Raw genomic sequence first — 18,219 nt, forward strand, 5'->3', positions numbered from 1 at the left:
TACTTAATAAGCATTTACTGAATAACTGTCTTTCAAGAACGGCAGAACCGAAAATATCAAAATAGAGGAGAAGATTACATCAGAATCTCAGCATGAATGGGACTCTAGGACAGAACGATATTCTTAAATTGCGACTGAGTGATTTGCTTTTAGCTCTAGTATTTTGGAATTTCAAATAATGCTAGATAAGAGTGTGAGTTTTTTTAAAAATATATTTAACAAGGAGTTGAGGTACTAATTTAACATTAGTGGTATGACCTTTTATACCACTAATTCATGAGGTGTCAAATCCAGGTTGGTAGGAAATAGATCTGTGACATGAGGATCTGTGTGTCTGCAAGACCACCAGATTGTAACATAGGCCACGCCAGCAGCTACCTGTTTCTTCCGAGGTTTTCTTTGGTGAGACCTGGAGGTGGTAAACAGCCACTGTTACCACAGAAATTAGTTTGAGAGGGAGTTGAGTTTGAAGTATATATGCAGCACTCGTGTAGCATATAAGCTAGATGTCGTGCCAGAGTTGAATGATAAAAGGAGAAGCCAGAGGAAACTGGGAGCATAGGACCCTGTGGCAGTAAAATAATTTAATTTTTGCCTAGGCTGCCTTTGTAACCTTCCATGGGACAGTCTTCCTCACCCTTAGGACACTGAGCCTGGGAAGCAGGCTTGCAAGCAGTTCTTTTATATATATATATATTTAAAGATTTTATTTATTTATTTGGCGAACAGAGATCACAAGTAGGCAGAGAGGCAGGCAGATAGAGAGAGGAGGAAGCAGGCTCCCTGCTGAGTGGAGAGCCTGATGGCAGAGCTCGATCCCAGGACCCTGGGATCATGACCTGAGCTGAAGGCAGAGTCTTTAACCCACTGAGCCACCCAGGTGCCCCTTCTTTTATCTTTTTAAATCTGAGTTCTTAAATGTAGCTTCTAATAGTCAATTTGGGGTTAGTTTTCAAGCATATTTATATACTTTACTGAAAAAAATGGTACAGATAGAGTTAAATTTTTTACTTTGGTAATTCCCAACTGCTAATTTGTATTAGAGATAATTTTCTTATCTAATTAACCTCATTTATTTCAAAAGGAGGGACTGATAAAGATGGACTTCAATTTAATCATATCTTCTTTAGTTAGTTGTTTTTACTAGGAAATAATAGGGCTATTTAATAATAAAAATTTTGAGGTCATCCTGTGAATATGTATATATATCAGAAGGGAAAAAAATCAGAAAAGTTACCAGTTGGTGCATTGTCTTTATTTTGTGAAGGAGTGAAGGCCTTGTCAGGTAAGGACTTGTTCGTCATTTATTTCTTCATAGAGTCTATATTTACTGAGTGTCTACTGTGTGTGGGATACTGTGCTAGAGTAGGGGTTAGGATTAACAGAAAATTTCCCGTTCCTTATGTATGTAAACTCTAGTGGAGAAGACAGATAGGAAATAATTAACATAAAATAGCAGCGTGATACCTGAATCCACTGGATTAGATGAAAGACCCCTGGCAGAAGTAATGTTTAACCCAATGTCCAAAATGTAAGTAGGAGCTGCCAGGGCACAAGGAGGAAGGCAATAGCATAGTCCCAGCCAGGAAGGTGTGAGATTCTGGGGATGGAACAGAGGACACCAGACTGGATACAAGGAGACAACTTCTGTTGCAGATAGGCGCCTTAGTGACTTCTTCATAAAAAGAGAGTGGGAAAAGAGAGCATGGGGTGATTCAGGAGATATGTAGGAGGTAATAACAGTGCATTCTTTGTATTTAAACAGCTCTCTTTAGATGGAATTCACAGGGGTGCCTGGGTGGCTTAGTGGGTTAAAGCCTCTGCCTTCGGCTCAGGTCATGATCCCAGCATACTGGGATCGAGCCCTGCATTGAGCTCTCTGCTCAACAGGGAGCTTTCTTTCCCATCTCTCTCTGCCTGCCTCTCTGCCTACTTGTGATCTCTCTCTCTGTGTGAAATTTAAAAAAAAAAATCTTAGATGGAATTCATATACTGTAAGATTCAGCTATTTTAAATTTCTAATTCAGGGGTGGCTGGCTCGCTCAGTGGGTAGGGCATGCAGCCCTCGAGGGTTGTGAGTTTGAGACCCATGTTGGGCATGGAGCCTTCTAAAAAAAGTAAAGTGTACGATTTGGTGGCTTTTGGTGTAGTCACAGAGTTGTATATCACCAGTATTACATTTAGGGCATTTTTCATTATCCTCAAAAGAAACCCCACACCCCTTACCTGCATACCAAACACTAATTCCCCCAGCTCTAGGCAGCCACCAGTTTTGGAGGATGTCATAAAAAGTTGTTGTCTTTGCTTATGTATTTTATTACAGTGACTAGGTTTTAGTAGTTTAATTTGCCAGATGGTTTCTTTAAAATACCTCATTTTAAGGTGTAAAATGAGTACTCTTGTTCTTAGCTTTTTTTTTTTACTTTTTTCCTCTTTTATGGAAAATTCCAAATTTATGCCAAATTAGAAAGGTAAAGTGATAAAACCCACATGCATAATACCAAATTTATACAATTATAACATATGACACTCATAATAGCTATTGCTGTAGTCTAGCTATCACTTCTCCACTTACTGCATACCCTGGGTAATATATTTAAGCAAATTGAGAGCTCCCTCTTAACCTTTTAATTATTATAATAGTATTTATTGAGCATTTACTATATAGACATAATGATAAGTTGACATGATTATGTCAGTTAATTAAAAAATTATATTTAAATGTAATTATATACCCATTTTCTAGGTGAAGTAAGTGATAGATAATTTTCTAACCTGTTGTCTTTGTTTTAGTTTATAAGATGCTCAGCCCATGGTGAATAATACTATGCTTTTGCAGGTTCATAACTTCAGAAATTTCAGACCATAATAATGGCTATTCCAGTAACTGGGCTTCCAGATACTATTTCTAGATAATACAGTAGTCAGTTAGCCTTAACATTAACAAAAATACCTCCATAAGTTTTTGCAATATGGAGTTTTGTGCTTTATATGTGATTTTAAAAGATTCCTCATTATAAAATCCTTTGGAGGTAAAATACAATTAACTGTGGTTTTTTTTTAACCGATGAAAAAAGAATTAGAGGGGGTTAATAATGTATTTGGGGTTTACAGCTTTTCAAGTGGTAGAGCTGAGATTCTTCAAATCTAACTCCAAAGCTTTGCCTTAACCCCACTGTGTAAGATATCTGTACTCAGAAGTGAGAAACTAGCGGGAAAGAAGTCCTGTGAGGTGTAATTTAGGATGGTATAGGTAACCCTAGACTGAGAAACAGACTCTCATTCTATTTTGAGATTTGTACTTGGTCAAGTAATTTAACCTTTATGGCCTTTAGTTCTTTATTCGCATATGGGAGTAGGTCAGAGATTATACACAGAATATTTTTCTTTACTTGTGAAAGTAAATAATTTAACAGCAGTATTTAGAATAATTATGACTTACATTCTTTTGCAAACTAAATAACTTTTTCCTTTGCTCCTTATCTCTCCTTTGTTTTCTTGTTGATCTACATTATTTCTTGAAATTAATACTTGAATGCTAAATTCTTAAACATGGTATATAATGGCATCGCAGCTCTAGAAGGCTTATAGGAGGTATATTCTGCATCATTATGGACATCATTTTTACTTTCACTGTTATTCATTCATCCATTCATTTATTCACTCAATTTTTCTATTATTTTGTTTTTCGGCCTGGTAGGATATGTATGCTTAAACTTGACCGAGCTGAGCTAAATTTAGTTCATTTTATTTCCCTGTGACGAACCTATGTGTTTCTGACCTTGACAGGCTGTTCACACAGCCATGGCTTTAGGGAGGTTAATGACTTCACATCTCCCCAAACTACAGATGGAAGATAGATGAATAATTTGTTGTGTGTTCTGTCATAGTAAGTTTTGTTTCTAAGAAAATTTGCATTTTCAAAAACCACATTCTGTAATTTAAGAGATTAAGTTCTAATTTCATTTGTGAAAATTTTTACAGGAGAGAAATTACTTAGAGTGCCTGCAACTCTGCCTGCTTTTGCGTTTGCTCTCTCTCTCTGTCAAATAAATAAATATAATCTTAAAAAAAAAATAAAATAAGTTTTGTTGAATTCTTGACCTCTTTAAGCTGTACTTCAGATTGTCCTTTAATTAAGTTGCTAATAATCTGGTTGGAGATCAGAAATGCCTTCTGCCCTCTTTGTTTGAAGCCAGCTTCTCATTTTATTTTATAAACACAAATGCTTATGCACAAAATTGCATACTATTGCTATTATGTACAGTTGCTAAAGGAGTAGGCCATACATTTGGCTATAAGGAAACAAGTTTCTCATTATCCTTAAATAAAAACAAGCAGTTTGAGAAAGCATGATTTGTTATGATATTGATAGCTGACATACAGTTTTCCTGATGTTATTGATATTTTTTATGTGATTCTTTTTGTGAATATTTTCAGACTTTATGCGGATATCATATTTTATCAGGATTGCTTTGGCTTTTTGGGGTCTACTGTGGTTCCATACAAATATGAGGATTGTTTGTTCTAGCTCTGTGATAAATGCCAGTGTTATGTTGCTAGGGATTGCATGAAATGTATAGATTGCTTTGGGTAGTATAGACATTTTAACAATATTTGTTCTTCCAACCCATGAGCATGGAAAATTTTTCCCATTTCTTTGTATACTCTTCAGTTTCTTTTATAAGCGTTCTATAGTTTTCAGAAAAGAAGACTTAGTGTTTTAGGTGTATCTTTTGTAAACATTTTAACTAGATTAAAAATGATTTGGACAGTTCTTTTTGAGTAGATTTGCACTTACTGTGGTGATTATTGTATTTTGGCACATTTTAAAACCCTATTGTGTGCTTCTTCTTTCATCTCAGCTTTTTTTCCCCATCCTTTCTTGCCTTTTGTTTTTGTTTTTGTTTTTTTAAAGATTTTATTTATTTATTTGACAGATATCACAAATAGGCAGAGAGGCAGGCAGAGAAGGGGAGGGGGAAGCAGGTTCCCTGCTGAGCAGAGAGCCCGATGTGGGGCTCGATCCCAGGATCCTGGGATCATGACCTGAGCTGAAAGCAGAGGCTTTAACCCACTGAGCCCACCAGGCGCCCCCTTTCTTGCCTTTTGATTGACTTTTTCTTCATGCCTTTTTCCAAATAAAATTTTTTAATAAAGAAGTTATATACTACCTATGTTTTTTTTAAAAGCGTTATTGAGTATAATCCACATACCATACAATTTACCCATTCAAAGTGTAGAATTTATTGGTTTTTAATATATTTTTATTATTGTGCAGTTATTGCCATAATCTAATTTTAGAGCATTTTTAGCTTCCCTAAAAGAAATCCACTAGCTGTCACTCTGCATCTTCCCTAAGCAACCACTAATCTTTTCTGTCTCTATAGATTTCTTTGTTCTGGTCAATTCATATAAATTGAATCATCTAACATGTAGTCCTTTGTGACTGATTTCACTGAGCATAAAGTTTTTGTTTTTTTTTGTTTTTATTTTTTTTAGAGGCTTGCTTGCTTTCTTCTTTCTTTCTTTGACAGACAGAGATCACAAGCAGGCAGAGAGGCAGGCAGAGAGAGAGGAGGAAGCAGGCTCCCTGCTAAACAGAGAGCTCGATGTGGGGCTCGATCCCAGGACCCTGGGATCATGACCTAAGCCCAAGGCAGATGCTTTAACCCACTGAGCCACCCAGGCACCCCAGCATAATGTTTTTAAGATTCATTCATGCTGTAGCATATACCAGTACTTCATTTCTCTTCATTGTCATATAATATTCCATTCTGTGGATAATACAGTTTATCTTTTCATCAGTCGATAGACATTTCGGCTTGTTTTGGCTTTGGGTCATTAAGAAAAATGTCTCTATGACCATATTTTAATTTCTCTTGGGTATGTACCTAGGAGTGGAATTGCTGGGTTATATGGTAACTCTATAATCTTTTCAGGAGCTGCCGAACTGTTTCTTAAGCAATGGTGTTTTTTCTTTTCTCACCAGCATTGTATGAGGGTTCCAATTTCTCCACATGTTTGCCAGCACTTATCTGTCATTTTGTTGATAGCTCTTCTAGTGGATATGAAGTAGTATCTCACTGTGGTTTTGGTTTGCATTTTCCTGATGACTACATGAAGTCTGCTTAGTAAGTCCATTTGTGTATCTTCTTTGAAGAAATATCTGTTCAAATCTGAACCCATTTTTAAATTGGGCCCTTTGTGTTTTTATTGAGTTGTAAGAGTTTTTTAATATAGTCTAGATACAAATCCCTATCAGATCAATGTTTGCAAAAATTAGCTCCTATCTTGGGGATAGTCTGGGTAGTCTTGTCTTTTTTTTTTTTTTTTTTGTGATAGTCTAATTGGAAGTAAGTTTTAAAATTTTTGATGATGTCTAATTTATCTTTACTTTGTTTTGTTGCTGGACTTTTGGTATTATATAGTAAATATGTATTATATTTATATTTTGGTATTTAGGAAACCACTGCCTGACTTAATGTCATGAATATTTAAACACCTATAGTTTCTTCTAAGAGTTTTATAGTTTTAGCCGTTACATTTAGGGCTTTGATTCATTTTAAGTTAATATTTATGAATGGTACAAGGTAGGGGTCCAACTTCATTCTTTACCCTGTGGCTATACAGTTGTACTAGGTCTACCTCTTCTTTTAGCTGTTAATGTAGATGTTATGTAACCCTTAGCTTGACTGTCTAGAATGGTAATTAGAGTCTTTCTCTTCCTCTTGCAGATATAAGGACCTTAAAAATGGAATTCTGGGGGTACCTGGGTGGCTCAGTCGATTAAGCATCTGCTAATTAAGTCAATTAAGCATCTGCCTTCAGCTCAGGTCATGATCCCAGAGTTCTGGGATTTAAAAAAAAAAGGAGGGGGGTGGAGGATTTAAGAAAAAAGGGGAAAGCTGATCCACCCTTGTTTTGAGTTATATGTTATAGTTGCAAATCTTCTGATTTTATGTTTTTTTAGCCCACAAATTAGATATTTTTTTAAAAATTTAATTTACTTTAACTTTTCTGTGTGTGTTCCAAAATTCATTGTTTAATGCAGCTCACCCAGTGCTCCATGTAATATGTGCCCTCCTTAATATCCACCACCAGGCTTATCCAACCCCCCACCCCTCCAAAACCCTCAGTTTATTTCTCAGAGTCCACAGTCTCTCATGGTTTGTCTCCCCCTCCAATTTCCCCCAACTTACTTCTCCTCTCCGTCTCCCAATGTCCTCTTTGTTTTGCCTTATGCTCCACAAGTAAGTGAAACCATATGATAATTGGCCCTCTCTGCTTGACTTATTTTACTCAGCATAATCTCCTCCAGTCCCATCCATGTTGATATAAAAGTTGGGTATTCATCCTTTCTGATGGAGGCATAATACTCCATAGTATATATGGACCATATCTTCTTTATCCATTCATCCATTGAACGGCATCTTGGTTCTTTCCAGTTTGGCGACTGTGGCCATTCCTGCTATGAACATTGGGGTACAGATGGCCCTTTTTCCCACTACATCTGTACCTTTGCAGTAAATAACCAGTAGTACAATTGTAGGGTCATAGGGTAGCTCTATTTTTAATTTTTGAGGAATCTCTACACTGTTTTCCAAAGTGGCTGTACCAACTTGCCTTCTCACCAACAGTGTAAGAGGGTTCTCCTTCCTCCACATCCTCTCCAACACTTGTTGTTTTCTGTCTTGTTGACTTTGGCCATTCTAACTGGTGTAAGGTGGTATCTCAATGTGGTTTTGATTTGAATCTCCCTGATGGCTAATGATGATGAACATTTTTTCATGTGTCTTTTAGCCATTTGTACATCTTCTTTGGAGAAGTGTCTTTTCATGTCTTTTACCCATTTTTTGATGTGATTATCTGTTTTGTGTGTGTTGAGTTTGAGGAATTCTTTATATATTTTGGATATCAGCCCTTTGTCATTTGTGAATATCTTCTCCCATTCCATGAGTTGCCTCTTTGTTTTGTTGACTGTTTCCTTTGCTGTGCAGAAGCTTTTGATCTTGATGAAGTCCCAAAAGCTCATTTTAGCTTTTGTTTCCTTTGCCTTTGGGGCCATCTTGAAAGAAGTTTCTGTGGCCTGTGTCAAAGAGGTTACTGCCTATGTTATCCTCTAGGATTTTGATAGATTCCTGCCTCATGTTGAGATATTTTATACATTTCGAGTTTATCGAAATGGTCAAGTTTCATTCTTCTATACATAGTTGTCCAATTTTCCCAGCCCAATTTATTAAAGAGATTATCTTTTTTCCACTGGATATATTTTCCTGCTTTGTCAAAGATTATTTGACCATAGAGTTGTGGGTTCATATCTGGGCTCTCTACTCTGTTCCACTGGTCTGTGTGCCTGTTTTTGTGCCAGTACCATGTTGTCTTGATGATCACAGCTTTGTAATAAAGCTTGAAATCATGAAACGTGATGCCCCCAGTTTTGTTTTTCTTTTTCAGCATTTCCTTAGCAATTCGGGGTCTCTTCTGGTTCCATTCAAATTTTAGGATTGTTTGTTCCAGCTCTTTGAAAAATACTGGTGGAATTTTGATTCGGGATGACATTGAAAGTATAGATTGCTCTGGGCAGTATAGACATTTTAACAATGTTTCATCTTCTGTTCCATGAGCATGAAATTCTCTTCCATCTTTTTGTGTCTTGAATTTCTTGAGGAACTACAGAACACTAATGAAAGAAATAGATATTGTTTTTATTGTTTTATGCAGTTATCATCCTTTGTTTTTTTAGATTTAATTGCATTTAGTTAAAAAAAACCCAACTCTTTATTTTTATCATTATTATTATTATTATTATTATTATCATCATTATTATTATTTTACAACTCAGGACTCATTTGTCTTCTTCCTGAAAGAAACTAAAGGAATCTTTGTAGTTCCTTTAGTGAGTCTATTGATAAATTCTGTTTTTGCTTACCTGAAAATATATTTTGCCCATGTTCTTTTTTTTAATTTATTTATTTTTATTTTTTATTTTTTTTTTATTTTATTTTTTTATTTATTTTTTTTTTTAAAGATTTTATTTATTTATTTGACAGAGAGAAATCACAAGTAGGCAGAGAGGCAGGCAGAGAGAGAGAGGAGGAAGCAGGCTCCCCGCTGAGCAGAGAGCCCGATGCGGGACTCGATCCCAGGACCCTGAGATCATGACCTGAGCCGAAGGCAGCGGCCTAACCCACTGAGCCACCCAGGCGCCCCTATTTATTTTTATTTTTTAAAGATTTTATTTATTTATTGGACAGAGAGAGAACACAAGTAGGCAGAGAGGCAGGCAGAGAGAGGAGGAAGCAGGCTCTCTGCTCAGCAGAGAGCCTGATGCGGGACTCGATCCCAGGACCCTGAGATCATGACCTGAGCCGAATGCAGCGGCTTAACCCACTGAGCCACCCAGGCGCCCTTGCCCATGTTCTTGAAAGATAGCTTACCTTTCTAAGCAAATTCTTGGGTGCCAGTTATTTACTGTTAACCCTTTGAAGATATTATTTCACTGTGTTCTGCATTCCATTACTGTTGTAGAGAAGTTGGTTATTATCCTGAGAGTTCTTTTGTGAATAGTTTGCCTTTTCTCTCTGGCAGACTATTCTATTGTCTGGTTTTTGTAGTTTCCTTGTGATAAACTTTAGTCTTGCACTGTAGCTGTGTATAGTGAGTTGTAAACCCTGAGGGGAAGGGATATATTCATATTTTTGTGAGTAATGTATATACATTGTCTTTTCTATCTAGTACAGTCCCTTATATATATTACATTCCTAAGAGAGTCTTTGGTTGAATTATTGTTGAATTTCTTTATATAGCTCTTTTCCCACCAGGATGTAGTTCATAATATTTTACAATATTTATAAAAATATAAGGAATGCTTAGAAATGTATGTTTGTTTAAAAAAAAAAGGATGGGGTTCATTTGTTTAAAAAAAAGGATGTGGCATAAAAATTTTTTTTCTGATATGATTATAGCATTAGCAGGAAGGGGAAAAAGTAACATGCTATTGTATAAAACTTTATTGTCTCTGCATTAGAGTTAAAATTTTTGTTTAAAAATGTAATGTTTATTATAATTTATATTGACAACTATATTAAGTGATTACATTTGATTTTATTTGATTTGAGAGAGATTGGGAACAGGCGTGCGACTTGGGGGGCCACAAAGAAAGAGAATCTTAAGCAGGCTTCACGCCTAGCATGGAGCCCAGTGTTGGGTCTGATCTCATGACCCTGAGATAGTGACCTGAGCTGAATTCAAGAATTGGATGCTTAACCACTGAGCCATCCAGGCACCCCTAACTAGGTACTATTTTTTTTTTATAAGATTTCACTTATTTATTTGACAGACAGAGATCACAAGTAGGCAGAGAGGCAGGCAGAGAGAGAGAGAGAGAAGAGGAAGCAGGCTCCCCACTGAGCAGAGAGTCCAATGGGGGGCTCGATCCCAGGACCCTGAGATCATGGCCCAAGGCGAAGGCAGAGGCTTTAACCCACTAAGCCACCCAGGTGCCCCAGTAGGTACATTTTAAATCAAAATATTTTGATTTGGGGTTATATAGTTTCCTGATTAATTTTTTTAATGTAAAAACTTGTGATTTATTATTGTAATATAGGTCTGAAGGATGTGGTCTTTTTTGAATTTATTTGCTTTTATTTAGGAAGGGTAGAACAGAGAGAGAGACCGGAATACAAGAAAAGATAGAATCAGTGTATTCATCTGTTGCCAGATAACAATAACATGACAGTGAAACAAAAGGTTGAGATTTTGTCAGAATTCAGAACATATTATCTTAAATATTCAGTTGTATTATCAGGTTACAGCAAAGTCCTCCTCTTATATTTTTCCTTTGCAATCCAAAATCTCTGAAACCATTAGCTGTACGGTGTTCTCTGTGAGTGCTATAGACCCTGTCCTCTGGTTTTTAAAAGCACTACCCTTTGCTGGTTTCAGATTTCACTGTGGTAACTTAGATGTGGGCCAGATGCCATTGTAATAACTTGCATTGGGATTTGTGGCTACAATTAGATAGGATAATGAAGCACATTAGGAGTTGCATTACATCTATCTCTAATTGCCTTTGTTTCATTAACGCAAAAATAACATTCTTAAGGTGTTAATATATTCTAGACTCATCTCTGAGATATAATGGTCCTTTTTCTAGATACCCATGCTATCAAATATTTAATTTTTCTTCATTATTTCATGTTGTATGTTCATGTGTATGTATGTGCTTATTGTGTGAATAGACTAGGCTTTAATCCTTAGATTGCTCCATACTGAATTCTGAAAGTCACAGTAAACCAGTTTGTATATTAGAACTCAGATACTGGTGTTGGTTGAACTTGGGATATTTAAGTTTGAAGGCTTCAGAACTGGAATCAGACCCAGACAGAATGATGTTACAGTGAATAGAACAGAGAATCACTTACTCAACAGTGATATTTCCTGGTTCCCTCTCTACTTTAACTGAATCAGGATCTCTCGGAGTAGGGCTCCAGATCCCAGGTAATTGTTTTTGTATGTTAACATTTGAGAAATTCAGAAAAGTGACTTTTAGTCAATTCTGCTCTCAAAATATAATGTTCTTTGAATAGCATATGTCAATTCTTTTCATATTTGCAGGAGGAAATGCTAGTATCCTGTGGAATTGGTTTTTATCACCAATTATTGATTTTCCACGCAGTTGGGAAATAGCTAGCAAAGGTAGACAGAAAAGTAGCACATTTATCAGATATAAGTAGCAGCTAAGACTGGTGATCTGTGGTCTCAGAGGTTTCAGCTGTAACATGGAAAGTGAGACAGTCACCTGATACATTATTAATACTTAAGTAACAGTGTTATTTGAGATATTTTAAACTCTTTGAGGTCACAAAACAAAACATCTTTGCAATAGTTTGACCAAATGGTAAGATTATGCTCCTTGAAAGGAAATTAGGACACTGTATAAAGTTAAATATGAAAACACCTTTCTCCTTTTCTCCTCTTTTCCATGATGAGGGGTATACCTTTGTTAATTATGTTCCGGGTGTATTCTTCCAGATCGTTTCTCTGCTCATGAATGTAAATGTATTTACATATATTTGCTTATGTGCTTACATATTTTAAATATTGATATATACAAACAAATTGCCTTTCTTCTCTCAAAGGCTATAACAATTTAATTTCTCATCATTGTGGGATATTGTAGCCTTTAATAACTTATGAATAGGATAGGCAACACACTTTAACTATTAATGAATTTGAACATCTTTTTTTTTTTTTTTAAGATTTTATTTATTTATTTGTGAGAGAGTGAGCATGAGCATGAGCAGGAAGGAAGGGCAGAGGGAGATGGACAGCAGGTTCCCCACTGAGAAGGGAGCTTGACTCTGGGCTCTAGACCCCAGGATCATGACCTGAGCTGAAGGCAGACACTTCACTGACTGAGCCACCCACATGCTCTGAACATTTTTTTTTAAACGTGTATTCTTTTTTGCATTTCTCTTGATTTGTTTTCTGATTTCCTTTGCTCATTTTTAAATTTGGTAGTTAGGTTTTGTTTCGTTTTTAAATTTATTGGAGTTCTTTGTATCCTATGGATATTTAGTCTTTTGTCTGTTACATGACAGAGTTACATTTATTTATTAGCTTTTTTAATGGTGTAATGATAACTAAAATTTTTCTCTGTACCAGAAATTCTTATGAGTCCTTTATGTGTGTTTCTTCATTTAATCTTCACTCTTGTGCTGTCTGCTTTATGGACGAGGGGACTGTGAGGCAAGAAGGTTAGATAAGTTGTTTGAACACATGGCACTAAGTGGTAGAACCAGGATTTGAATCGAAAAAGACTAATTTTAAAGCTGTTATATTTAACCTTTACACTTTGTCTTTACTTATCAAGTTTTTTAAATATAAAAAACATTTTCAAATTTTTATTTTTTTTTTAAGATTTTATTTATTTATTTGACAGAGAGAGTGAGATCACAAGTAGGCAGAGAGGTAGGCAGAGAGAGAGGGGAAAGCAGGCTCCCTGCTGAGCAGAGAGCCCGATGTGGGGCTCGATCATAGGACCCTGAGAGCTGAAGGCAGAAGCTTAAGCACTGAGCCACCCAGCTGCACCAAATTTTTTTTTAAGTTAAAGATCTTTAATGATTTTAATACAAATACTCCTTTAGCAATAGTAACACAGACATGTTCAGATAAATACACACACACTTATGTAGTTGGTAAATAGATATAGTACTATAATATATTAATACAGATATTTCATACACTTTTAGGGACATGAGTCCTGTTTCTATTTAGAACTGACCTTCAGTAGCATATTTCCTAATTTTTTTCTATTGATTTTCACAATAATCTGTTAATCTTCCTGTTGCCAATCATTTTGCTTTAATCTGTCCTCAACACTGTTATTGGAATAATCATTTTAAGTATGGTTTTGATCATGTTACTCACTCCTTTGGAAACTTTCAGTGGTATCACAGTTCTTGATGAATGAAGGCCAGGCTCTTTCCTTAATGGGGCATTTGAAGACTTAATTAATTCTGTTTCATCTTTATCTTTTAAGAATTACCTTGAGGAAATTTTTTCTGTTTAGAAAATTTAGTCTGCTCACTGTGATACAGTATCTAGTATACTAGGCTTTGAATCCTGTGGTTCAGGTTCAGATTTCCATGGCATCTTGTTCACATGCATATGTGAATGACATAATGCAAAGCACTGTCATTTCTTGAATTTCTATGTGGTCTGACCTCAGCTGTGGTAGACTGGTTGGAAAGGGGGCGAGAGAATCAAGCATATGTTTTTGAAGCAAAGTTTTCATAGTCAACAAAAGATTTTTCTCTCTTTAGATTGTGTATTGGGGCTGATGGAGATTGGGTGTGTAGAGCAGGACTAAAGTCCTGCCCCAGCCACCCTAGGGCACAGCCAGTTGGGCTTTTGCAATATCTGACTTTACTTGTTATATGATCTTGAGCAATATACTTAACTTTTATAAATGTTAACTTCCTCCTTGGAGCAACTTTTCTTAATACTACGTACAGCAGATAAATGGAATAATTTGTTTTTTCTTTGGGAGTTGCGTTCTTCTGGCTTCATACTTGGTTCGGTTTGTGTTCTTAATCTGCAGAAGCTTATTGAGGAATTTATTTAAAGGTGTTTTACCTCATAGAATGAGGGGTGGGGTGGAAGGTTGGAGAACCAGGCTTAAAATCTTACAGGTAGTTTCCCTCAGTTCACCGTTGAGAACCATCACTTCTCCAGCCCCACCAAGTACCAGTACTGCCCAATTGCTGCCACTCTGGGCCAGACCTTGATTGACTGCTGCTGGGTGCTGTCATTGTGGAAGGCTAATGCCTCTGCTGTTGTTTGTACCAGCCAGAAATAGTAGCTCCATACAGAGCCATTTTCTTATGTGACTCACTTCCAAACTGAGATCTTGTGCAGGTATTTCTGAATTCTACACTGTACGTAGTTGCAGAGTATGTTGGGAATCTGAGGTCTAAAATTAATTTTGGGAGATTAGACTTATAATGTGGGAATTACCCTGAGTATAAAAAGATTCTGCACAAGCTGATGAGAAGCTTGAGCATGATAAGTAAGTGTTCGCTATAGTACTTTTCTTGTGTTCTTCCATCTGTAATATTTTTTTTCTTCATTTCCAGGTGAATAAATTCTGTGCTGGAGTTTCCTTGTTAGTCTACCTGGCTCTTTCTCATCTGAGTTTTCTTATGGCCTTTTCATCATTTCTTTTCACATTATTTTATTTCTTTAGGACAACATCAAAGCTCACAAGTAGTATTAAACGTACTCTAGTATGAACCAAACAGTATGGAAAAATATAGAATAAGCTTTGAAAATTGCCTTTCACCACTCTCCTCTTCTCCCCTCACAATTTCAATTATTATCCCCCTTTAAAGTGTCCTCTGATAAAAATTTATAATCTTTAATTTTAATTTAACACATTTGATGATAATTTGTCACTTAATGGTGAGTTCATAGAAGAGAGAGGTCTTTATCTGTGGTTTGGGTTTCCATGGAGCCTACTAAAACTGTTACTGTGTGTAGAAGAAGAATATGTAAAGACTTGACCTAAGGCAATAGCTGTGTCGTCATTTTGGAAGTGAAGGCTTACAACTTAGGGGTTTGGTGAATATGCAGAGAAAGGTAGCAATCTTAGTAGACTCCAGGAGTTATAGCTTGGGAAACATACCATTGAAGGTGCCATTTAAGGCATACTGGGAATGGAGAAACTACTCTGTGTCTGCAAGTATATTACTAGAGTGCTTTCTGATTATATTCCATTATTGCAGGATCTTCTTTACCCATATTTCTGATTTGAATTAGAGTTTGGGGAGATGCTATAATGTTTGAATATGGCATAGGTTTTCACAGTTTAGGAAAGACTGTGAAAAACAACCATTTTCTAGAAGAGTTATTTCTGAGGCTTCAGTGCTAGATAATGAATAAGACTTCCCAGTGGGGAGATGGATTTTTTCTTTTGAAAAAGTAGCAATAATTATGTTAAATAGGGTGACTATAAACCTGTTTTCTAGTCATTTGTCATCTGTAAGTAGATGGTAAGTGGACATATATTTCATTATATATTCATTTTTAGAAAATAACATTTGAAAATGTTTGGTTTGTTTCAGATAAACATAATAATAACTGCATTTTGATAAAGTGTCTCTGAAAAACTTGTGCTGGGAAACCATATTCAGATATTTGTTTTGGCATTTCACATTTAGCAAATTTTTTTCCCATAAATTATAACTAATTTGACATTCTTTTTTCTTTCCAGATCATTCAACTTCAAGTGGCACATTATCTTTTAAGCCTAGTCGATCATTGGTTACTCTTCCTACTGCCCATGTCATGCCGTCTAACTCTAGTGCTTCAGTTTCCAAACATAGGGAATCATTGACGACAGATGGCTCAAAATGGAGTGCAAGCCTCATGCAAACATTGGGAAACCATGGCAGGGGAGAGCAGGACTCTTCACTAGACATGAAGGACTTCCGGCCTCTACGGAAATGGTCATCTTTATCCAAACTCACTGCCCCAGATAACTGCGGCCAGGGTAGCGTTGTACATGCTGATGAGTCAAGGAGTGGTTTGGAAAAGACAGGGAGAGCCAAGGTTTTAACGTCTCAACTAAGAACAATTGGGCCTAGCTGCTTACATGATAGTATGGAGATGCTTAAGCTAGAGGACAAGGAAATAAATAAAAAACGATCGTCAACTCTGGACTGCAAATATAAATTCGAGAGCTGTAGCAAAGAGGACTTTAGAGCTTCTTCCTCCACCCTTAGGAGACCAACCTTAGACATGACATACAGTGCCTTACCTGAAAGCAAGCCCATTATGACAAGTGCAGAGGCCTTTGAACCTCCGAAATATTTAATGCTAGGTCAACAGGCAGTAGGTGGAGTTCCCATTCAGCCTTCTGTGAGGACACAGATGTGGCTTACGGAGCAGTTGCGGACAAACCCTTTGGAAAGTAGAACTACAGAGGACTCTTACAGTTTAGCTCCTTGGCAACAGCAGCAAATTGAAGAATTTCGACAAGAAAATGAAACACCAGTGCAGGTAAGGCTCAAAATCTAGTGTGTGCTTCCCTCCAGTGGATGTTATGAGTACAGTAAGTAGCACACTTGCAGTAAGCATAGAATAGTGTCTGTCCGTTGGTGCAGATGGTTTTGCTTTTCCTTTTTCAACTTACTAAGCATAAATGGTATAAACTCCCAAAGTACTGTTTTGATAAACAAAAGTTAAAAAATATTTGAGGCTGATTAAAACGAAAAACTTAAAATCTTGTACCTAACTTCGTCTTTACTTTCCTTCTCATTTGTTAAGTGAGCATAAAAATGAACAAAGCAACACATTTTCAATTTAAATGTGAAAGAGACAAAGGAACTGGCTTGGTATAGTAGAACATAAACTTGGGAGTATGAGGTCTTGGATTTTGTCTCTATCAGATTCAGAACCTGGATGATTTTTTCCATCTGAGCCTCAGTTTCTTTTTCTGTTCTTCTATTTTTTTTTTTTTTTTAATCAGTGAATAATTGACATGTAACATTGCATTAGTTTCAGTTCTACAACATGATGACTTGATACATGTATGTTTTGTGAAGTGATCACCACAATGAGTCTTAAGTCTGGTCTGGTTAATGTCCATCAGTATATATGCTTTCAATTTTTTTTTCCTCGTGATAACTTGTAAAATTATCTCTTAGCAACTTTCAAATATATGGTAGTGTATTATTAACTAGAATTATCATGGTGTACAGTAAGTACATCCTTATGACTTGAAGTTTTTTATCTTTTGACTTCCTTCACCCATTTTGTCCACCCCACTCTGGTTCTGGTGAACACCCGTTAGTTCTCTGTGATTTATTTTCTTTCTTTCTTTCTTTCTTTCTTTCTTTCTTTCTTTTTCTTTCTTTTTTTTTAAGATTCTACATATAAATGTGATGATACAGTATTTTTCTTTGACTTCTTTCACTTACCACAATGCCCTCAAGGTATATTCATGTTGTCACAAATGGCAAGATTTCGTTTTGTTACAACTGAATAATAATCCATTGTATATATACCACATTTTCTTTGTTCATTCATTCATCAGTGGGCACTTAGCTTGCTTTCATGTCCTATCGTAAATAGTGCTCCGGAGGACATAGGAGTGCATATATCCTTTTGGGTTAGTGTTTTCGTTTCTTTCGGTTAAGTACCCAGAAGGGGAATTGCTAGATCATATGGTAGCACTATTTTTAATTTTTTGAGGAACCCTTCATACTGTTTTCCATAGTGGCTGCACCAATTTACATTCCCACAAAGAGTGCACAGGTTTGTCTTTTCTCCACATCCTTGCCAATACTTGTAATCTCTTGTCTTTTTGATCATGACTATTCTAACAGGTGTGAGGTGATAGCTTATTGTGGTTTTGATTTGTATTTCCCTGATAGTGATGTTGGGCATCTTTTCATGGGTCTGTTGGCTAGCTGCATGTCTTCTCATTTCTTCATCTATGAAATGAGAAGGTGGAACTAAAGCCATTTTTAAAGTTTTGGTGGTGCTTGATACATATTTAGGTTTATAAGCAAAAAAAAAAAAAAAAAGATTAAGTTGGGTATCAGAATTTATTAATCAGGGGGCACCTGGGTGGCTTAGTCAGTTGAGCATCTGCCTTTGCCTCAGGTCATGATCTCTCAGGGTCTTGGGATCAAGCTCCACATTGGGATC

General features: G+C 36.3%; 1 protein-coding gene across 3 annotated transcripts in view; it reads left to right on the forward strand.

Moving 5' to 3' along the window:
* Positions 1–18,219, forward strand: part of CEP85L (centrosomal protein 85 like) — a 172,771-nt gene that overhangs the window by 40,422 nt on the left and 114,130 nt on the right. For all 3 annotated transcript variants that reach the window (XM_059177727.1, XM_059177725.1, XM_059177726.1), the window contains exon 3: positions 15,779–16,566. In XM_059177727.1, coding sequence (XP_059033710.1) covers positions 15,779–16,566 — 788 coding nt within the window. The remainder of the gene's footprint in view (positions 1–15,778; positions 16,567–18,219) is intronic.

This window comes from Mustela lutreola, chromosome 6 (assembly GCF_030435805.1).
Source record: "Mustela lutreola isolate mMusLut2 chromosome 6, mMusLut2.pri, whole genome shotgun sequence".
Taxonomy (NCBI): domain Eukaryota; kingdom Metazoa; phylum Chordata; class Mammalia; order Carnivora; family Mustelidae; genus Mustela; species Mustela lutreola.